Here is a 22,686-nt window from a genome sequence, read left to right as displayed (position 1 = left end):
AGCAATAATGCTGTTGTTAGCTTTAGGCATAACAAGGTTAGATAGTATCCTTTTAAACTGTATTCCTTTACTTTCTCTTTTTTTAATACTTACTTTCTGTAAACCCAAGAATTGAGCTAGCTTTACTACACAATTTCCTCCTGCTCTGTAACCAGCTTACCTAGTTAAGCTAGACTAAGTTGAGCTACATGGTAAAACTTATCTTAGATGTGTAGTGAAAACTGGTTAAGCTAAAGATAAGCCTAGCAGAAGGTCTGTGACATCACTAGCAAACAGCCTACCTAGGTCAGCCTTGTTATGCAAGTATAATTTGAAATATTTATGTTTTAAAAGTACTTCTGGCCAAAGTCTTTCTCTCCTGTTTAACATTCTATGCAAAGCCAAGTCAAATAATCTTGCACTAAGAAAATACACATACCCTGAAGACATAACCAGAGTTTTTCCTTGGCTTGGTCGTCCTTGGCTGAGATGTACTCCTCAGCACCAAAAGAAAATCTGTGACTACAGTTTTGTATACAAAAAGGATTATCAGCGTAGTGTACACAAAGGTTGCCTCGCATTTGCAGAGCTGTCATTTTCCATCTGAGTTTCACAGGAAAGAAAACACCAAAGAAAACAAAGACCAGGCAACTTTAATTATTTTACCAGTCATGGGTAATGACATAACTTATACAGACATTAAGACATCCCATTGAATTGAGGTCAACCATGTTATTGAAGCATCCCCACTCAAACGACCACAATAGCCTCACACTGTAAAATGTGGGGAAAACATGAGTCAGTGAAATCCAGCTGTGCTGTTTGCAGGGTGTCATAATATCACTGATGAACTCTGTCCAACCACGGCATTGTTTTCTATTTTCCACTGGAAGATGAAATGAAAATCTTACACGCATAGCTACGTGTTGTAACACAAACCAGCAAACAAACCCACAGGTGGAGATGATTAAGTAAATACCACTCAACACATCTTGACACTGCAATAATAAGCTGCACCTTCCACTGCTTGAACTGCCAGCTGTTTGAACTGTTTTGTGTTTGATACTTTTTAAATATCTCTTTGATGATAGAGCTAAAGATTGCACTAAGATTTGCCTTTTATTCATTGCACTTACTCCCCAAAGAAGTATCTAAACATAGAACACACATCTCTGCTGATGTAACATCAGATATTGTGGGTGAAAACTGGACTTGACAAGAAAACATTTCAAAACTTTAAACACAAATGAACAATTCTGTCTCATTTTTGTTAAAGCTGATAAACGGCTCTTAGGACAACCTATAAAAAAGGGAAAGTAAACAGTTAAGTAGTCTATAACACATCCTTGCAAGAAAATTTTAAGCTATATGAGAAGGGTCTTGATCTGTTTGGTGGCCTCCATGTGATCAGAAGAAGACACATTACAGACCATTCCCTGGATTCATACTGGTTTAGCAATAACACTGTTTTAACACAACTTTCAAAATCTGGGATATGATTGATATTGTTTGGAAAAAAACACATCAAATAACCTGAACCTTTAGTCACCCTCAGTCTTCCTTAACTTTAAATTTCTTCAAAGTACATGTAGTTCACTTTCAAGCTTCTTGACCATGAGCTTCACTTTGATCAATGACCTGTTTGGTACCAAACTGTGAACATGTTAAACTTAATTTATAAAAAAGTAGACTAAAAAAACAAACAGAAACCTTGAGTTATTGACCTCATAAATGAAGTTAATTTGCCGAACTGACTCCTGCCTTTAGCTCCTTATGCTAGCTTAAAAAAGCATGTCAATAAATGTTACACTTCCCTACAGCCGAGCTGTCTTGATGTTTTCAAACCCTGGAACTAAAGTTGTACTAACTTTCTGAGCTGCATAGTGGATTCAGGTGACTAATGGGGCGTTCGTACCAAGAGCTAATCATTGCCCAATTTGGGACATGAAGGTCAACATTTGTGTTTACTTGCATGATTTTAGCTTAAGATTTGTGCTAATGAAGCTAATTTGCGCCACTGGGAGAAACTACAAACTACTTGCGTTGACTTCACATTATCCCTCATGCCAATAATTTTATTTTTATCACATTTGGTGTGAACACCCTAATACCCCAAAAGTTTTCTCAGATTTTCCACCATCTATGATCAAATAGACAAAGATCAATATCAATGCACCATAATTCCAGTTTTTTTTTTAATTTGCACAATTTACTGTCACACTTGAGCTACACCTGTGCTATTCCTACAAGTCCTGTATCTGCGCTGGTAAGTGTTTTTTTTTTAGAAAGGATATTGGATATTTGGGGTCTTTGAATCTTGTATATCTATAAAATATGGTTGTTACAATAAGATATGCAACGTTCATTTTTTTAATATGTTGAGATAGGAGTTTTCAAATTCATGTTGAAAACCTTTTCCTTACAAAATTAGTTGGTTCAAGTTGTTAGCTTTGATAACGATGATACTAATAACATGTTTGCATGCTGAGTAAGATATGACAGCTAGCTACTAGCTAGCTAACTTTAGCAAACAGAACCAAGTTTGGAGCCAGCAATAAGTAGCTCTTGAATGTTTCTTTCATTGCAGATAATTAAACTGTGTCTAGTGAGCCTGAGAGAAGCGAGCACACAACTTCTGAGTGAGTCCTAGATGTTCTTTAAAGGTAGGCTAAGCTAACTGTCTTGTGGCTGTAGTTTCATACAAGACAGTACAAACATGACAGTGTCATCAATTTGGTCACCCCACTCGAGCAAAAAGACTAAAACTTTTCTGCTGACTTTTATCACTTTTCACTCATAACGTCTTTGAATATCTTCTGCACAAACTCACTCCTTGCACTTCTGCCCCTCTGTGCATAATTCCCTCTGATATAATTTGTGGCTGAGGTTTCTTCCTGCTTACAATGAGAAACCATTTGGAAATTTACTGTTACAAAACCGTAAAGTCCCAAAGTTGAGGTTAAAGGAAAAACAGCAAAAGCCCCTTCTTCCTCACACAGATGTTTTCACTTATCCTGCCTGTTCAGTCCTACGCTTGGGATTCCTTTGAGCTGAGAAAGTATGAAACAGCACTGAATTTAGCCTTTGTAACATCACTAAACCTCCAGTACCGGAGCTCCAAAATATGTGATCAAGGCAAAATATGTAAAAGCACCTGAGGTGCTTTGTGGGTGTGTAGATGCTTGAAGGCACAGTATTTAAAGGAGGGATGACTCTGAAGAGTGGAAGAGCTACTGAATGAATCACTACTTGAATACTCAATGTCAGCGTTCAGTGGAAATCAAGCAATTCCTCCTTCTTTTCCTGCAACGGTTAGGTGTTGTTTTTGACTTCTAGAAAGCTGATGACTGAAGAGTAGTGTTAATCGGAAAGATCTCTGTCCTCTTGGTGTGTTTCAGTGCACATTCAATGAGCACAGTCACTACTCTAACAGACAGCGGAAACTTATTGTTTTGTAATGTTAAAACTGAACATTAATTTTGAACCGTTTAACTCTTCTATCATTGGAAATTTACCGTGATTTTATAACACAGCGAATTGTTTTGAAATAAGAGAAATTTTAAATTTAAATTTTTTTAAAGAGGGGGTATTATGCTTTCCCATATTTTGAATATTGGTGTTAAGTACCAATGCGGGATGTCCATATGTTGTACAAACCTAATCTGCAAACTCCTTAAAATAGTTGTATCTGAAAAAAAAAAGAAAGAAACATGAGCTCTCTCCAAGACTTGGTGACATGATGAGGTCATCACATAGAGAACATCAAGCTCTGCCCATAGCTTTGCCGCTGCCAGGCCTCTGGAGAGCTAGCCAATCAGAGGGAAGGTGGTTTGTGGAGTGGGGAGCCAGCTCAAACAAAGTGATTGAGAAAAGGTTTTTCAACCATGAGTGCAGAGAAAAAAAAAGGTATTTTTTTTTTAGCCATAATGTGAGGCTACTACAAAGGCGCCAAAGGGACGATATAAACCCTAAAAATTAAAACACAATACCCTCTCTTTAAATACTTTTTTTCCAACTAAACTGAGTTGCAGTTGACATGCAACATCAAACTCAGATACTTGCTTTATTTTCATCCCAAAAGGAAAAGTTTCGGGGCTGCTGGAACTTTCTACAATGTTGTTCAACTGCAGTTTACACACACATATTTATCATCCACAAATCTGAGCTGGAATGATCTAAATAAATAAAAAAAGAAAGAGATCTGAACCCAGGTTCAGCTTTATTTTTGTAGAAGATTAGATGAAAGAGGACTCCAGAAGCAGTTATCAAACAGCTTTCTGTGTTCCTGATGGCCCTGATCTATGTACGGTGTACCAATTAGTATTTATTCATTCATGTGACACTGCCCCCCTTCTGGTCTGAAAAGGTACTGCATAATCAGATGTTTCAGGGAAGTCTTCCATGGAACTCTGATGCAATTACCACTCTGATATTTGAGAAGAGTTTTGACTTTAATCTGCAAGCTGCTAATGGTAAAGTGATACATTTATTTCTAAGGATTTCTGTATCACTCCCTGGGGTACTCACAGTTGCACCAAACTGTGCACCAAATACCTTAGACTGGCTTTGCTGAGACTCTGATTAGTCTTTTTTATACAAAATTCTAAAAATAACTACTCTACTTTTAATTACAGGAATCAATCCATTTTTTTTAATTTGAGACAGTGCCAGGCTTGAGCCGCTAAATATTTTCATTATTTTCAAGGACAAAAATGTGTTCTGTTGTTTGAATTTATTTATCACATTTCTCTAAAGGCCCAAAAAAGAAGTTTCATGCACTTTGAAAATGGTCTGTCAGAACACATGCATGTTATATGGTTTGAAATAAACCTGTTGCATTATTGTCTCATAGCTAAATGTTCTTTGACTGGCTTCAACCAACAACACGTCCATTCCTGAGGGGTCAGATATAGTTTGTATTTAAGGTTGGAGGTGCAAGGATATGGTTTAAGCAATATCTGTCAGTTGATGTTTGTACTTGTTTTTTGTTTTTCTAGTAAACAGGCAAACAACGGAGAGCTTCTGAATGTCTCCTGTTGCTGAAGAGGAGCTCAGCCCTCAAACCAAACATCATACTGTGGTTCTGTTTCTGACCTCTGTTATGAGTCTGGTTAAACAGTAAATGACATCTACAGCAGCCAGTGAAACTACAGAAAACAGCTCCAGGGATGATTTTTATACACCTTCACACTGAGGATCAGAATCATCCAATAAATAGACTATGTGATATTAAATACCCTCATCTGCATGGTGTCAGAACCATTCGCTGCTACATTTACAAAGTGCTCACGGCGAGACTTCTTCACCAAGGTGCAAATTCCTCAGCTTCCTGTGAGGGCAAGAGTGGAAAGGGGGAATCAGAAGACCTGGGAGGGGGAGAGGAAAGTTGGAAAAATAAGCTGAGAACAAATTTTATCTCAAAGGGCGTAAACTATCTAACTTGGATAGATGTTTGTTTGCTTGAAGTACTGCCTCCATTACACTTGGAGATATCTCTGCTCCCAGCCAGCCGGGAGGAATTCATGACCTCATGCAACTAAGCCGGTGGAAACTGGTTGTCCTGGGGTTTGCAATCTCCAATAACTACAGCTTCCAGTAAACCGTTACCCCCGAGGTGCACTCATACACCAGTCTGAATGCAATGCTTTGTGTGCAGCGGGATGTGAGTTCTTATCAAGCACTACAATAATATACAGTGTTGAAAAAGTTAACTCTTTAACCTCCTCTTATTTCAAAGTGCTCTGGTCTCCGCCTCGATCTTTCTCTCTCCGTGCAGGCTGTCGGGGTCAGCGGGGGCCACAGTCTGCCTCACAGCAATCTCAGGACCACCCCCATAAATACCCAGCAAGTAGAGCCATGTCTCCTCTGAGATCTGGCCATAGTCTGCACCTGAGAAGAGACAAAGACATAAATGAGGCATTTACTGACTGCCTGTTATTCTCACGTCTACTTTTACTGGGAATTCACTGCACGTCAAAATGGACGACTCCACCTCTTCCTATTCTATAAAAGTGAAGCCAAATGAACCGCTTGTTCATTCCCCAAGTCTGAAGAGATGTATTAAGAGCCATAGTCTCCACAGTTAGAATCAGGATGGATCCAAACCATCATCTTGTTGATAAAATGCAAAAGATCCTACAGTCTGATGATACTGATCTGAAGCAGACACACGTTTTTGGATGTTTAGCAACTTTCATGTCTCAGTTGTGTCTCAGTTGGTGTACATTAGGGGTTCCCAAACTTTTAAGCCCACAACCCCCAAAACTAGTGGTGTTGACGACTAACCCACCCCCTGCTGTTTGAATATCCTAATGGGCCAATCCAAAAACTGTCCGAAAAAAAAAAAAAAAAAAACTGTCTGAAATTAGAATTCCTATGTGCCCATATTGCAATGTTTCCAATTAATCTACCCAGCTTAGTTATCTCAGGGGTTTTGTCGCTATAAAGGACTTAGAATTTGCAACAGGTTTATTTCTGTTTGCATGGTTTAATTAAAATTTAAACCTTATCTTAGTTTTTGACTCTCCAATCATGGATGAAATATGCAATTGTAATTACTTTGATTTTGGTTGGCATTTTCAGGGATTCATGACCCCAACCTTCACTTTGGGAAACACAGCATCACAGTGACTAGTTTTAACTAAACTTCTTTCAAAGTATAAACAGTTATCATTATAATGAGAGATCTCCATAACTTCTACTGTAGCACTTTATTCTTTGGTTTCACTTTTGGGGAGCTGTCATTTCATCCATGCTTTTGTAAGATTGACAGAGCTGAGTTTCAAACCTTGTTTGAGCTGAATGTGTCCTCCCTTCATGATACCGATCTTACTATTGTCGATGGGGCCAGGGGGCTCTGTGAAGCAAACATGTGACACTTAATGACAATGAAAAATGAAAAAGCGTTATAATGTAGTGCAGTCTTTCTATGTGTGCATCATTGTACCATTGTCCTTGCCCTTCACGAAGCTCTCCCACTCTCTGAACCACTGCATGCTGATGCACAGGATCACTGTTGGAGCCTCCTCAGCTTGAAACTCCTTATTCAGCTACAGTGGAGATCAGTAAAAATGCTGATTCAGTAGGGATATATTTACACAGAGGTAAAAAATCAGAGCATAAAGAAAAACTTTTACCTTGATGAAAGTGTCTATTTCTGTTTTCCGACGCTTTGCCAGAGCTTCAATCTCCACCTGGCAGATGGCGCACATGTACAGGTGGTTCACTGCTGGGCCACCTCCAAAGCTGGGGACAAAAAAGACATCGTTTTTAAATACAAATTTAAAAAATTAAGTGGAAGAATGGAAATGATTATGGAGATGGATTTTCAAAAAATGAATGGTTAAGCCTTGGTTTGTGTTTTTTCGTTCTGCTGATCAAGTAAGACACAAACTTATGCTCATATAGTACATGACTGCATGGTTCTTTAAGTGTTTGGACTGTTGGCACTGTTTTACACATCTTTGGGGATGAAAGGATCCCAATCTTACCTAAAATCTTTAAGATTAACAAAAATGTTTTTGCAGATTACACTCCTTGGTTTGGGGTGGTTGATTTCTTTATTTTGTAGTGTCCAAATTTATGTGCATCAGCCTCTTTTTCAACTAATTAAATACAACAGATTAAGCCAGTAAAAAGAATTATTGTACATCAGTATAGCAAAGTGTGAAGAAATTGATAATTGGAAAATCAAACTGAAGCCAGTTTAGTTTCATCACTTTTGCCCTGGTATCTGTGCATACTCACCTGTTATACAGGTACTCCCACACATTCTGTGGAACGATCACAACCAGGTCGTCTATGTAGTGGTATTTATTAGGAGGGATTCCTGTATGAAGAAAAAGAATGTGGAAAAGGTCAAATTCTTGGTGAAACTTGTGCGAAATACAGAAAACATGATATAGTCTCTCCTTTTCAAACCAGCCACCGAAACAATAAAGTTATGACCAGAGCATAAACCAGCCAAATGCCATCAAAACAGAAAAACGAGAGTTAAAACGTTTACTGCCAGCAACAGATTTAAATGGTTCCAATGTCAGACAGTTACGCAGCATAAACAGATCCTTAAGAGCAAAAGTGATGATGACTTTCTGCGTCTCTTTTCTCACCTCCGTGCTGACAAAGAAACGTGTGGTTGCTAATAGGCCCTGGCTCGGCAAAGGTGTTGAACTTGTTCAGCCACTCTCTGGAGATGTAGAACTGCAGCAGACTCGGCTCCTTCATGTTGGCCAGAGCGACCACCTTCTGCCTCTCCCTCACTGATTCCTCGCTGCTTTTCCTGCATGAATCAAGACAGTCAAGCACTTTCATTTTCACCTCGTTTTTAAATGAACTGACGGATGTTCTGTGTTAAATTTCAACAGGAATGTTCACCTGTAGAACAACACGTAGGCCTCTGCATTCTGCACCACCGTCTCATGGACTTCTGTCACGTACTGGTCGTCAAACTCATACCACTGCCCGTTGATCACATTCTGACAGTAAGCTATATAATGCCCACCTGTGAGAAATGAAAGAAAGCAAAGAGGAAAATGAAAGGAGAGTGGGGTGACTGCAAAGATGAGAACATGCTTGTTTGCTTGTTATGCAAACACAGAAAATAAGATCTGTGATGTTTTATCAGTCGGAAATGAAACTGTAGCTTACTTCCTGCTGTGCCATGGTGGCAGATAACAGACAGAAGGTCATATGTGGTGACCTGGGATGGACTCTCCTTCGCCAGGAAAGGCCGCATGTCAAGACCCTCCAATGGGAAGGAAACGTGACTGCTGATCTTGAAGGAGTACATGACTTCATGCCGGAAGCGTTTTAAGTGGATGCACAAAATCTGCACAAAAAAGCAAGAGACGGTGCACTTACTTGAACTTATTATCTGCAGATGTATGAAGGAGATAAGTTAAAACAAAACATGTACCTCTGGAAGTTTAAGCACTTTGCAATATTTGACACCATTTCTCAACCTGCAGGGAAAAAAAAAACTGTAAAAACATGCTATCTGAAAACTGTGCATCATAAAGGGGAACTTCCCCCAGCTAAACATCCCCACCATGATTTACAATCCATACTCACTTTTTACATCTCTCACAGCTGTACATGTTGTCCCCTAAGGTGATAATTAAAAGGAATATTAATCATTTATCCTTCCACTTCTAAAAGCTGGATTATTTAAGAAGGATAGCTTGGTGTTTGTTTTTTGTTACCTTTGAGTTCATCTGCAGCAAAAAAAGCAGCAAGACAGTCCTCCAAGGTCACCATGGGCCCCCAAAACCAAGTGGGGATACATGAGACGACGAACCTGTGCAGAGGCAAACATAAAGCAACATAATCATGCTTCATTTATACAACCACTAGAAATTTTTGCACTAAATTTTCAGTCGTATGCGGCCGATGGTCATTTTGAAGCCCAGAACACAAGATACCGGGGACTTTCTGGCTACCAACAAATACCTTATGTAAGGGCATGAAACAGAGGGTTACAGTCAGAGACTTAACTCAACTCTTTCCTAGGTAAAAGTCAAACAAGATCTCAAGCATTTACGTTCATGCGCTGTGCCACTTTATCTCAAGATATTATTAGCCCATCTGTTACCGGCCAATATTTATATCACAAATCATGATCGATCCATATCACGGAAGAGAGGGGATTTCCTTCAGTAGAGTATCTTTTTTTTCAAGAGCAGCAAGTTCAATGCACATGTCTATTAATAATCAGCAGGTGAACCAAAAAGGGTCCCAGCTTCATAAATGTTTCATTAAAAAATCTTTAGCAAACTCCTTAAAATTGCCAGTTACAGAATATTGAACATTGATGTTAAAGGGATTTGAATGTTTATTAACAAGGGGCATAGTTAAAAAAAAAAATCTTTGTGCATTTGATATGGACCATAAAAAATGTGTGTTCGTTACGGTACTGAGTGTCAAGGACAAACAAGGACATTTTATGAGATTCTAGTTATTGTTTGGTTTGTTTACTGTTAGTGTCATAAACACATTGCACACTTTCAGAGTCAGAGGAGCTGATTGGGCATTACAGATGATTGTAAACACACTTAGCCATTTAAATCACAAATCACAGAGATCGCATAACTGCATCTTCTCAAATCATGACTTGATTAATTGTGCTGCGCTTGATGTAGCTATCATTTTCACTGCTACTAATACTGATCAGTCAGTAGCATGAATTTAGTTATCTAAAACAGTTAATGAATGTGTTGGTTGGTCGTCCCGGTCTGCACATCAACTCAAACATGGTGTATCCTTATGTTTAAGTCCATCTGTTCCACTCATCACTTCTCACCTTTATCAAACAGACTTACAGGGACTTAAACACTTAGATCCAACAAACTTTTCTTACTGTCTGTGCCAAAGGTCAGAGCTGAGATGGTAAGAAGGCGTCAAAGTTTGTTCCTTTTACTCATGACGAATTACAAAAAGAGCTGAAGTTAGAATAGTTAGAGGCATCAGGCTGCATGTGTTTTTCCTGATGAATTTGTGACTTTGTTTGACTTTGACAATCTTTTGTCGCTTCATTCTGTAATGTTTTTAAATATTTCCAAGAATGAAGTGCAGGTGTCACAGTGTGAGCTAGGAAGAGATGACATGGACCTTCCAAAGGAAGATCTATCTCCAATTAATTGAACAAGCTAGAGAAGCTAATCCAGCACCAAAGGAGATACCAGAGGACAGAGTAGCATCATACTGTTCACAGACATTGCTAACAGAGCTAACGCCAGACATATCTCTTATGGGACTTTTTTCTCGTTGAAGCTTATTATATTATTCTATCAAAACATTATTGAATGTTTTCCATTGTATACTTCCTCGTATTGCTGCTGTGACTTTGAATTTCCTTTTGGGGATTAACAAAGCACATTCTATTCTATTCTATTCTTTTCTATTCTATTCCTTGCCTTATGTTTGTATGTTTGGCTGTTCTTTGTCTATCTGAAACTTTTTGAACTGTGCTGCTGCCTATCTTGGCCAGGACACTCTTGAAAAGTTTTTTTTTTATCTAAATGAGTTAGTTTCTGGTTTAATAAAGGCTAAAAAAAATTCTTAATCAAAGATCAAGCCCTCATATCTCAAACTTCACCCCCTGATGGCCACCAAAACAGATGCAGATCAAAGGCACCTAGAGGCTTTATTCACTTCTTTCTATGTGTGTCTTCAATCGAAAGGGTCCAAAAGCTCTTATCTCTTTTTGTAGAAAGACTTACACCACAGGTAAGACTGAGCTACAAAGCTACATTGTGATTAATAAACCGTGAATATTTCCTGTTTTCTACCAGTGCTTTTTGCATTCTGCTTTGAGAAAAGTTGAGTTACAGGGCACATGGCAGCTCGTGGTTTCAGTGGCATGGTTATCAATCTCAACCTACATCTAAACTTATAATCAAAGTGAAACCTCTGACGTCAAACTGGTTTCATTTCCAGCATGTCCTCACTGTGACTTCAGACTCCCCTGGTTCATGTGTTTGACATCTATAACATGATCCACTGACCGCCGTATGGAGTCCATGATGAAGGAGATCCAGCCCTGTGAGTTGTAAGAGTCGGGACACACGCCTGTTTTCATTGGAAGGTTCTGATGTATGGACGAGTGGAGCTTGGCCAAGTCCTCCTTACCAGGAATGGGGAGGGACAAGTCCTGGAAGGTTTCCACTGTTGTAGAGACCTGTGGAGGTTTACACAGAACACATCCATCAGAGCAGCTGTAAACTATACATGTTTCCCAAAGACAGTACAATAAATTTATATTAAAACACATCCGCAAGCATTCGATAAAAGATTTCGGACTGATCATGTAAATCCATGTTGTCATAAACATATATGACCACATGTAAACAACAAAAACACAGTTGAAAAGATTCATGAATGTAAAAGTCAAACAATACTATAAAGAGGAATCATCTCTCTGTTTCCTTCTGTACCATATGTTTTGCGTGCTGTAGAGTTGTTAAACCCTAACGTATAGCTCTCCCTTGTGTCAGGATGAGTGAAGTGCAGCTCACCCTGTCACAGGTCAAACACTGCACCAAACTGAGGATGGAGCCGTCAAAGATATCGGAGATCACGCTGCGATAGTGCGACTGTTTCTTCTTCCTGGTGCTGAGCATCAGCTGAGCTGGAAGATTAAAGAAAAAGATTTCAGAGGAAAACATGTAAACTGTTAACGGCTGCTCAAATAACTGGAGTCACAACATGAAGGAGGTAAACAATTAAACAAAATGTGTATTTATTAAAGTACTAATGTAAAATGTCTTTTCAGTTTAAAAACTTTTTGAAATTGCATATATTTCATCATTTTTTGAAAAATAGGGGGTAAATTTTATACAACACCATGCAGACAGAAAATGTTTGATCTGTTCTCAACATTTCTTTGTTGAAAATCCCTAAGGTGACTAAGCTGGTGTAACGACGGTGTCAGTGAAGACAAATTAATTTAGGACACACTGCAACATGTTTCCATAAGTAGCCTAATTTTCAACTGATCATCTAAATTTAATTTCTTAGGTTTTTTTGGTCATTACCTCCGAGGTTGTGTTTTTGGGAGAGTTTGTCTGTCTGTGAACAACATAACTCAAAAAATAACAAATGAATCTGGATGAAATTTTCAGGAAATGTTCAGAATAGGATAAGAAAGGAGTGATTACATTTTCAAGGTGATTCGGATCACCGTCTGGATCCAGGATTTTATTTAATATGCTTCATGGAGGTAGTTGCTCTCTGAGTGCTTTTCTAGATATATCCATGATTTACTTCTCGATTCGATGATTTACAGGGTAAAAATTACTTTAAGAGAATAAACAGATCGACTGTCTAACCCTTACCCTGAGATTCACACACACACAAGAAAATGTCTTGGTGAGTTTGTGCTTGACAATAAACATATATTATGTGGATGAAGATGTGTGGAATTGGTGGGGTTTCCAACCTTTTTTAAAGGAGTATGCGGGCCCTGCAGAGCGTAGTGGACTGGATCGGGGTGGACTGGAGGAGAGTTTAGGATGCAGCTCCTGAAGGGTTCGAACAGGACTGCAGGGCGTGGACTGAGGCTGTGGCTGAGGCTGAGGCTGAGGCTGAGGCTGTGGTTGAGGCTGAGGCATTGAGGCTTCATTGTCTGGCTCTGAAAAAGAAATCTGTTTTTTTACATCAACACTTTAAAGACCGAAGATCCACATGCACATTCAGCAGGTCGCGTACCTGAGGGGTTGTTGCTCTGTGTCTGCACTTGCCCAGAATCAGACATCTGGTTGTTCTCTTGGTTTTGGACCTCAGCGGTTGCCGCCTGTGTCACCTCCTCTTCCTCCCCTCTCTCCGGTGCCCCCTCCTCAACTGCTGTATCCACATCAGCATCTTCATCCATCTCCTGAGAGCCTCCACGGAGGGGTGAGCCAGACACCCTCCGCTCCTTGAGCCTCTCCTTCTCCGAGATCACCCCATTGGTACCAGCACTCACAACCCCTCCTGCTGGCACTCTCACCCCGTCACACTCGTCCTGTAAGAGCAGCTCACTGTCACCCATTCCTCCACCCTCACCCCTGTCACTGCTGGAGCCAGAGTCGCAAGAGAGGAATTCATCCTCAGATGGGGAGCGGTCTCCATCTCGTATCTCCTCGCCGTCACTTCCCTCGGCGCTCATGCTGCACTCAGTGAGAGGCTCCTTCAGCTCCTCATGCAGCTGGTCCATGAGACAGCGCAGGAACTCCTGAGTGTCCTGCAGCAGGAAAAACACACCACGCTTATTCAAGAGGAGGGGGCATGAGTGTGGTCACAGACACAGAGAGATGAGTCTTGCAGAGTGGGTTTGTGTGGGAACAGGAAGCATATCAATGTCTGTAAATGCTAAAAATGTTCAATGTTGACGGGAAAAATTCATTATACCCTTAAAACAGTTGGATCTTAAACACTTTCAGCACACTTACCAGTGTATGGTATCACAATCTATCAAAATCAGACAGTCTCAATCATGCATGCACTGAGCCTGAATCAAACATGAAAACATTTTTAAACTGAAAAGATTATTTAGTTTTATTAAGAATAAGAAAAACTAAAATAAAAACACTGCATTGTATTGTTAATATGTGCATATGAAGGGATAGCTCTGCGTTCCTTAATTTCCCAGAGCTGGACACGCAATTTTAGTCTTTTTGAATGTAATCTAATGTGTGTGGAGTATAAATCCAGTTGATCACAAAATAAGCTAGCCTAGCATGGCATTAAGACTGGTTGCAACTGTTAGCCTAGCTGTGTGTAAACACTGACAGTTGTTTTGTTTTTTTTACTTTTAAAAAACTTAAGGATAGAAATGTCACATTGTTGTAAACTGTTTGTCTGATCCTTGAGGTTTTATGGTAAGCTAACTTTAGCTTTAACTATGCTACACAGCTAGCTAGTCTTAATTTTGATTCCTTTTTCCTTGTAACGTGTGTTTTTTTGGTAATATTTAGTCATTGTGTTGATGAAAATATTATTTGCTTTTTTTGCTATAAACTTCTACAGTTAAAAAAACTCTTTGGCATTACTAGATTTGTTTCAAATAACTTGTTACGGTCCCATTATTGAAAGAACAAAGGAATGCTATTGTCTTTTATCTTGTTTAGTCTTTGTAAGAAGGTTATTTGGACAATCATTGTCATCATGATGTACTTCAAGCAAGAACAGGCCTGTTAGGGCCTCAGCTGTCAATGAAATGAGATCATATCTGTAGTTTTTATCTAACCAGTTTCTTTTTTTGGCAAAATACCTTTGGAGCCATCTTGCCAAGAGTCTGAGGAGAAGTTTGATACCTCACATGCCAAGTGTAATGCAACTGTGTGAAAACAATTAGCTTAGCATAGCAAAAAGACTGGTTTCACATGTTAGCTTGGCTGTGTGTAAAGGTATATCTAAAGCTCAGAAGTGTATGCCTTACGAGTTGTTTTTTTAATGTCTCAAGACATTTGAGCATAAAAGATTCCTGTTATTTAACTGTGCTCCCTATATTTGAGGCTTCATGCTAATCTAAGTGCATCTCTGTTGCCTGTTTAGCTTTAAAGTCCTGGAATTTCTGTCATTTTGTGTTTATTCTGAATTTATTTTACCATCAATACTTGTTTTTTGTTGGCATTTTTTCTAGTTCAAGTCTTTATTAGCGTTAGCATTCTTGGAATAAATCCTCAATGCACTGCTTAAGTTAAAACAAAGTTATCCTACAATTTTATCTTGTGAAATCTCTGTGACAGTGTTGTTTGAAAACGTTCACATGCAGTCTAAGAGTTCACAGAGAAGCACAGAAAATGAATCAGTGTCTGTATTCTGCAATAAAAGGACTATACCTTTTAATGCACATAATACGTGAACAATCATTTAGTTATTACATACAAGTAGAGAAAGTTTAAACTCATGGGACAAGGCAGTATGAAGCTGCTTAGTGAATGCCAGGTGTGCCAAGTGTAGTTACCTGCTGGGTGCTTGCCCCTACCTGCTGAGCGTAACCACGAAACATTGGGTTTACGAGTTTGATGCCATGAGACAGACTGGTAGGGACCACATAGCTGGGCCTTGGGAGGTAGACAGGATAAAAGTTAGTTTATAGTGTTTGACGTAGTGTTTGACGTAGTGCCTGAGCTAGTGTCTGAAGTTGTTCTGAGTCACTTTACCGTTTTTTATGCCAGAGTTCTGAGATGAGTTTTTGGTAGCTCTTGCACAAAGCAGGCTTCTTATCCGTTCGCACCAATCCACTGCAGTCTAGGAAGAACTGCGTGAGAGGAGGACTGGCAAAGACGGGGGGAAGGGTTTACTTAAACTGCACTTTTTAGTCGAAGAAAAAGGAATTATGAAGCACAGAAGAAGCAAAAGAAAAGCATCATCTAAAGTGATAGATCAGGAGTGATGAGAGGAAGTGACCTCACCAGTTCGATAGAGCCTGAAGAGCTGCGTTCATGTAGCAGGAGTTTCCAATATTTTTCATTCCGGTCAGTCCTGAGAGGAGGGAAATGTATGATTACCTTGAGTTGGCAGGGAGTTTATTTTTAGATGTAGCTGAACAGAGGAGATAGCGCTGAGGGTTAATTATCTTTGCTTGTCTGGATCAGGAGGCCTACTAGCTATTCTTAGGCCTCAAAGCAATTATATTTAATAAAAATGACGTCTATGACCCAGTATTACAAGCAGGATTTTAGAAACAGGAGGAAAAACTTGTCACCTTAAGGGTTTTTGATGGATTTTTTTTGTCCTCACCAAAAGTTACATGACTTTTTAAGATTTCTTTTTAAAAATGAACGTGTAACTGTTGTACCTCTGGGTTTGAGCTCATCCTCCTCTGATTCTGAACCCTCCTCTTCTGCAACAGCAATCGGCACAGCTTTTAGCGGGTGACCAACTGGCTGAGGAGCTGCTTCCTAGAAATAAGAATGAAGAGGAGATAAAATAAGTCTGAAGCTGAATAAGTTGCATGAATTGGGGGAGAAAGACCACAGCGAGGAGCTGAGCTGTACCTGCTCTGCAGCTTTACAGTGATGAGGAGCTGCAGGGACTGGCACCAATGCTGGCCTTTGCTCCAAAAACACCTCACGCTCACACACATAACACCAGATTCTGAAGGTGGTGAGGTTTACAGTCAGGTTGTGCTTCTTTGCCTTGAGGTAAAGAAAAGAAACTCGTAATGATTTAATGAACCTGATTTGCATGTTTTTCTTCTTCTTTCCACACCGCACACAGACAGCAAACTGATACATAAAAGCTGTGGGAGGGATTACCTGTGCATGCAGGGTGCTGTGATCTAAGTAGGACTCTCCACAACCGACGTATGGGCAGTCGCTCTACAGAGGAGAAAGAATGTTTTTAAAAAAAGAGTCTAGAGATCCAAATCTCTCTTCTACAGGACAAAAAAATCCCTATATCCGTCCTTTTATATGTGTTAAAAGACTAACGTGTAAATCTTGGCCTGTCGGGTTTTACAGCTGCCTCATTTACAACAACATTAATGGCATACATCATTAAATATTGAGTGTTCATCTGGCCCTCTAATCTTAAATTCAGAGGTAGTTGTACTAGCAAGATCATCATTTATACAACAAGAAGCACAAGCTGCTAGACCAGCAACTACCTTTGGAAAGACATTTATTTTAATATTTTAATGGCATTACAGCTTCAATCTTACCTGCAGACAGGCCCACAGGTTTGGCCCTCCAGCTCCACATGATTGGCAAGTTCCCTGCAGCAAGATTAGGACAACATGATGAGAGTAGAAAGGAGACCGATTGAGTCAAAGCTGCATCCCTGAGATTGAGAGAACCACTTAAGGTGTATAAATGACTCCCACCTTGGATTTTTGCAGAAGGTCCTCCTTGGTTACCTCTCCTATAGAGTCCAGGTGAGGACAAATGTCTTGTTCAGCCATATCTACTCACTGTCTCTAGGTTGACGTCTGCTTATTTGACAGGGCAGTGATATGAAAACGGCGGTGATTCTGATGTGTTGGCTTATTGGGAAGCCATAAAAACTGACCCACGTTGTCTCTCTCGATCAAACGTACCGGTTTAGTACTGTTCAGGCCATCTTTTAACAATGACAACCCGTATTTACGTCCATTATCTGACAGCTCTGCAAAGGGAAAGGCCTTATGTTTACCACGGAAAGCTCAGAGATCATCTCCTGGCTGCAGCGATGACAACATCCACTCTGAAGAGCTCGTATTCACCAACACAAGCAGCTGCCACCTCGGTAATCCTTATTCTTGCTCTCCATGGCAAAGATCCGTGCTAGATGCGGGTGAAAGACCGTGATAGAGGAAGACTTCAAGGAACCGAGTCGAGGGACGCGATACCCCGACCCACCATCCCCAAACAACTCCGCCCCCTCCCATCCAGAGTCAGCACGAAGCAGCACGGCACGACGCCGACTGCAGGGGGAGGAGACAACGGTGACGTCGACACGGCTCGGCTCACCAGAATCCTTTAGCCTTAAAACACAAAGTGATTAAAGTATGTTCATCAAAATTTTCTAGTTAATTTCAGCGTCCTCATGTGATTTTGTGTGTACTTTGATTTTATATAACACCAAAATCTAACACAGAGTGGTTTAAAACCAGTATACAAAGGTAAAGCGGCCTTTACACGGAAGTGACGCATTAGTGTGCATCGGTTAGGATAAGTCCCAAGCAACCTGAATAAAAGGGTTCCGGCTCTTGGGACAGCTTAACAATTAAATTATAAAATCTGTATTTATATGCTTCGGTTATTTGTTTGAAATATATTCCATGGAATAACATTTATTTTTATTTTTATTCATTATTTATTGTTATCTCCTCTTTGCTTCCACAGAGTGGTTGCTTGTCTTCCTGGGGTCCACACAAAAAAAAAAAAAAAAAAAAAAAAATGAAAAGAATTTACTATGAGCCGCTCAGTACGTATAAAATCAAATAGACTATAGGAGCCACATTTGTAGGGTGTTTTTTTTTTAATCTTTGGCATGGTTTCTGTTTCCTTCTTCTACTTACTTGTTCTTGACTCTGGTCTATGTAGATGGGTTCTTGTGCTGGATTCTCTTTGCTTTTGGTTTATGTATTTGTTGTATTTTTTTTAAGGTTTTACGTTTTTAGGTTTTGTTATTTTACTGTTTTAGTGCTGGCTTGTATGTTTAATTTATCTATTTTGTGCTTAAGTTGAAACTTAATGTTTAATATTCTTATTCTTGAAATTATTATTATTATTATTATTATTATTATTATTATTATTATTATTATTATTATTATTATTATTATTATTATTATCATCATCATCATCATCATCATCATCATCATCATCATTATTATTATTATAACTTTTCAGTTTATGAGAGAGTTTGAGGAGCAGCCATACAGTCTGTGGGTGCAGCAGATGGTCCATAATGGATGCAGGAAAGAGTTCACTGAATTTTTTGCAGCAAATTTTTGAACAACAGGACAGTCTTGGGAAAAATCACTTTTATGTAACTTAACTTTGTATGTCGAGCAATAAGACTTTATTGTTCCACTTTAATTTTTTTTATAGGGAATAAAAATTAAAAAATCTGAAAGTAGCTTTGTTTTTTACTGTCTTAGAAAGATGTATCTGAAATGAATAAGCGGTCTTTGAATCTGACCTCGGATCAGTCTTCTCTACCTCGCTCTGTCCACGTAATGACGCGCAAGCCTCGCGGTATTTAGTTTACCCAGAATCCCTGAGACTTCCTTTCTGCCTGAACCGACATGGTGAGTGCAGAGCTGTCCAATTTGAGAAATCTGTAGAGCTGTTCAATCTGGTTACATCTGCGTCTGTATGCTTATTCTCACACTACTAAATACATCTAAAGATTGTCTAAAGCCTATTCTTGTTCAATTTGTTGATATTAAGTGTAGATGTTGCGTAGTAATTTTGTAAATCTTTGCTGATGTGAAGCCGGTACGAGTGGCGCTGTGGCTGCCTGGTGGAAGCTGAAGCTAGCGTGGGTGAAGACGCCTGATAGTTGGGGCTTATGAGTTGTTTATTTTTCTGCGTGTATTGGATTGACATTGTCATTCGGTTATTTTATTGTTATTTACATGTGTTCAGTGAAACTGAAGGTGTTGGTTTAGGTGGCAGTTGTGTGTATCCGGCTCGGTTGGAGCAATGCTCCTAGCATTGCTTCCATTTGTGGAGATGGTGATGCTAATATCAGAGCTAGCAGCAGGGGCCTAAATACTAACCGCATCTTTTATGTTTTCGCTTCATTTTTTGGATGCTGCGATGTCTTGATATATAAATTTTCCTTCCGGTGGTTACAGTCAAGTAAATAACATTCATTTAAACATGCTGTATGGCTTAGTCATCCTACCTGCTTTTGGGACTAGCTAACACGGGGACTAAGTTGAGTTGATTCATTGATTTGCTGGTAGCAGAGATGTTGTGTACAGCTTTTTCATCCTAACCATGTTTTCTCCTTCACAGCCTAAGGGAAAGAAGGCTAAGGGGAAGAAGGTGGCACCAGCCCCTTCTGTGGCTAAAAAACATGAGACCAAGAAAGTAGTCAACCCCCTGTTCGAGAAGAGGCCAAAGAACTTTGGTATCGGTAAGTATCCACAGGTGGCTTCATGGGAGACTGAGAATAACAAGGGTGCATATGATGTAACTGAATATTTGCTATCTTAACATCACTGATGACAATTTCCCACCAAGATCGCTGATGCCCTTTACATCCAAATGGTTGCGTATCCTGGGTGAAATGTTGTTGCTAATGTATTACTACTTCTCCCACAGGCCAGGATATTCAGCCCAAGCGTGATTTGACACGCTTTGTGAAATGGCCCCGTTACATCCGCCTGCAGAGGCAGCGCTCCATCCTCTACAAGCGTCTCAAGGTTCCCCCAGCGATCAACCAGTTCACCCAGGCTCTGGACCGCCAGACTGGTGAGTTTTCAGTTTCCAATTAAGAATGTGACTGATGATCTGTTTCTGATAGCATTCTGGCTTTTGCAAATGATGTGAATGCCTTTCTGCTCACTGATTGACAGTGCTGACATTTCCACCAAGATCACTGATGCAACTATGATCCCCCTCTAAATTGAGCAAACCTTGCAGTGGCTGCTGCTGAGTAGTTTATTGAACTGAATCTTGTCTTCTCCCCCTTAGCCACACAGCTGTTCAAGCTGGCCCACAAATACAGGCCAGAGACCAAGCAGGAGAAGAAGCAGAGGCTGCTGGCTCGCGCTGAGCAGAAGGCTGCTGGAAAGGGAGACACCCCAACCAAGAGGCCCCCAGTGCTCCGTGCAGGTGAGTGGGAAGAGCTCTGAATGAAGCAGTTTGATGTCTCATCTCTCTTGGCCCAACTGCAGTGATGTTTGAATTTCTTCATCTGAAACATGCCTTGATGGTTTTTGAGCTTTTTAACCCTGAGCTTTGGCCAAGTCTACTTGATGTAATTGAAATTGGTGAGTTTGGTCGTGGCAATATAATGAAGTCGCTCTTCCCTTCAGGTGTGAACACTGTCACCTCTCTGGTGGAGAGCAAGAAGGCCCAGCTGGTCATCATCGCCCATGATGTTGATCCTATTGAGGTGAGTTTGCCTGACACTTGGCTTTGTGTCTTTTTAATTGTGGTCACTGGCAATGATGTCTGAATTTCTTCACCTGAAACCTTGATGTTGAACAAAACATACGAGCTTTTTAACCCTGAGCAGAGACGACCAACCAAGAAATCACGTTTTTGGGATATACTTTACAGTGTCTGTTTGTAAAACTTTTTTTTCTGTTTTGCTGAATCTCCTAGCTCGTTGTGTTCCTGCCAGCTCTGTGCCGCAAGATGGGCGTCCCATACTGCATCGTCAAGGGCAAGGCTAGACTGGGCAGACTGGTGCACAGAAAGACATGCACATCAGTCGCCTTCACACAGACAAACCCGTGAGTATGAACACAAACCAAACGGGGTTCTGCACAACATTTTAAAGTAGCATCACTGCCAAAATGTATCTTGTAAAAATTAATACACCTTAAATTCTTTGTCACTCCACACAGAGATTTTACTGCAGTGTTTTTTCCCTCGAAAATTGTTTCACAATTATTTGAAAAAAAGGTCAAATATTACTGAAACCAAATGGGATATGTTGCCAAATTTATTAGAACTGGGAAACATGGTCTTCAAGTGCTCATTTCAACACAACCCTGTATTTAATTGGCTTGTTTTGCTCTCTCCTAGTGAGGATAAAGGTGCACTTGCCAAGCTTGTGGAAGCCATCAAGACCAACTACAACGACAGATACGAGGAGGTAAGCACAAGAGTAAAATGTACAACCCCTTACAAAGTAGAGTGACACTTTGGATTAAAAAAAACAATTCTTCCCTATTTTAACGCCTCTCAAACTTGTTTCTGTCCAGATCCGTCGTCACTGGGGAGGTGGAATCATGGGTCCCAAATCCACAGCCCGCATCAGTAAGCTGGAGAAGGCAAAGGCCAAGGAACTGGCCACCAAGCTTGGTTAAACTGTTTGGAATAAAAAATGTATGTCCTAATGGAAGCAGAGACTTGTTTTTATTGTTTTTCCTAAATATAAGATTTTACCATCCAAAGTTGAGCTGTAAATCATTCATTTAAAACATCAATTATGGTTCTATAATTTTGCTCCACAATACAATAATGACTGACTACACCTGTTGGATTCAAATAGGGATGCACGATATTGGATTTTTGCCGATATCCGATATGCCGATATATCGAAACCCCTTTTGGACTATACCGATAATCACAAGTTTGTTTATTTTTTTCACTTTAAAGAAAGCTAAAGTCTATCCTGTACTGGAGTTTATGTTACTCTTATCGTGACGGTCTTATTTGTTTAAGAAACACACATAAAACAGGACATTTGATTTTACCATAAATAAGAAATGTATTATTTTTTCAAACTCAAAACATTCAGTATTGAAATACAGAAAAATAATTTCTTTAGATCACATGAACTTTAAATGTACAATGCATTTTTAAACATAACCAAGTTGCATTTGATTATTTTAGAGCTACTGTAACAACCTGGTGACAGACACAGAGCTCTGCAGTGCAAATAAATGAAGTGCTACATTTTATTTAAGGAGCTCATTTTTCAGATGGAAAATAATAATAATCCTAACTGAATAGCACCTTATCAGCTGTGCATATCGGCATCTGCCGATACAGATTAATGTGTTTTTAAGCTTGCATCAGCTGATACCAATATTGTGCCGATAATATAGTGCATCCT

The 22,686-nt window shown here is 39.7% G+C and overlaps 2 protein-coding genes and 4 non-coding genes across 9 annotated transcripts; 5 read left to right on the top strand and 1 right to left on the bottom strand.

The window, feature by feature from the left end:
- Positions 1–626: 626 nt before the first annotated feature.
- Positions 627–17,807, bottom strand: usp20 (ubiquitin specific peptidase 20). 4 transcript variants are annotated; one of them, XM_074690077.1, is made up of 24 exons: positions 17,285–17,807; positions 17,123–17,176; positions 16,719–16,781; positions 16,458–16,598; positions 16,259–16,361; positions 15,873–15,942; positions 15,621–15,734; positions 15,422–15,521; positions 13,183–13,696; positions 12,914–13,105; positions 11,991–12,103; positions 11,481–11,653; positions 9,180–9,274; positions 9,049–9,082; positions 8,894–8,939; positions 8,626–8,806; positions 8,353–8,479; positions 8,088–8,257; positions 7,726–7,807; positions 7,116–7,224; positions 6,926–7,028; positions 6,767–6,835; positions 5,700–5,868; positions 627–5,345 (listed from the first exon to the last, which is right to left on the bottom strand). In XM_074690077.1, exons 1-23 carry the CDS (start codon positions 17,360–17,362, stop codon positions 5,711–5,713), a joined length of 2,889 nt encoding a protein of 962 aa, XP_074546178.1. In that variant the 5' UTR covers positions 17,363–17,807; the 3' UTR covers positions 627–5,345; positions 5,700–5,710. The 4 variants fall into 4 exon arrangements, with proteins under 4 accessions (XP_074546178.1, XP_074546179.1, XP_074546177.1 ...); XM_074690078.1 differs by having other exon boundaries at positions 627–5,308; XM_074690076.1 differs by having other exon boundaries at positions 627–5,868.
- Positions 17,808–19,093: 1,286 nt separating this feature from the next.
- rpl7a (ribosomal protein L7a) lies at positions 19,094–21,969 on the top strand. Its single transcript, XM_074689747.1, has 8 exons — positions 19,094–19,192; positions 19,908–20,028; positions 20,217–20,366; positions 20,589–20,729; positions 20,933–21,012; positions 21,225–21,355; positions 21,651–21,720; positions 21,830–21,969. The coding sequence occupies exons 1-8, from the start codon at positions 19,190–19,192 to the stop codon at positions 21,932–21,934; spliced, it is 801 nt and encodes a 266-aa protein (XP_074545848.1). The 5' UTR covers positions 19,094–19,189; the 3' UTR covers positions 21,935–21,969.
- On the top strand, positions 20,075–20,147 carry LOC141805964 (small nucleolar RNA SNORD24). Its single transcript, XR_012599756.1, has one exon. It is a non-coding gene; the product is annotated as a small nucleolar RNA SNORD24 (small nucleolar RNA).
- Positions 20,431–20,501, top strand: LOC141805965 (small nucleolar RNA SNORD24). The gene has a single exon (XR_012599757.1). It is a non-coding gene; the product is annotated as a small nucleolar RNA SNORD24 (small nucleolar RNA).
- LOC141805963 (small nucleolar RNA SNORD36) lies at positions 20,786–20,857 on the top strand. The gene has a single exon (XR_012599755.1). It is a non-coding gene; the product is annotated as a small nucleolar RNA SNORD36 (small nucleolar RNA).
- On the top strand, positions 21,060–21,136 carry LOC141805962 (small nucleolar RNA SNORD36). Its single transcript, XR_012599754.1, has one exon. It is a non-coding gene; the product is annotated as a small nucleolar RNA SNORD36 (small nucleolar RNA).
- Positions 21,970–22,686: the final 717 nt, after the last annotated feature.

Source organism: Halichoeres trimaculatus, unplaced genomic scaffold (genome assembly GCF_033239565.1).
Source record: "Halichoeres trimaculatus isolate MK-OKI-2021-1 unplaced genomic scaffold, fHalTri1.1 fHalTri1_scaffold_16, whole genome shotgun sequence".
Lineage (NCBI taxonomy): Eukaryota > Metazoa > Chordata > Actinopteri > Labriformes > Labridae > Halichoeres > Halichoeres trimaculatus.
The sequence above is the reverse complement of the archived record's forward strand: the minus strand, read 5'-3'. Positions and strand labels throughout refer to the sequence as shown.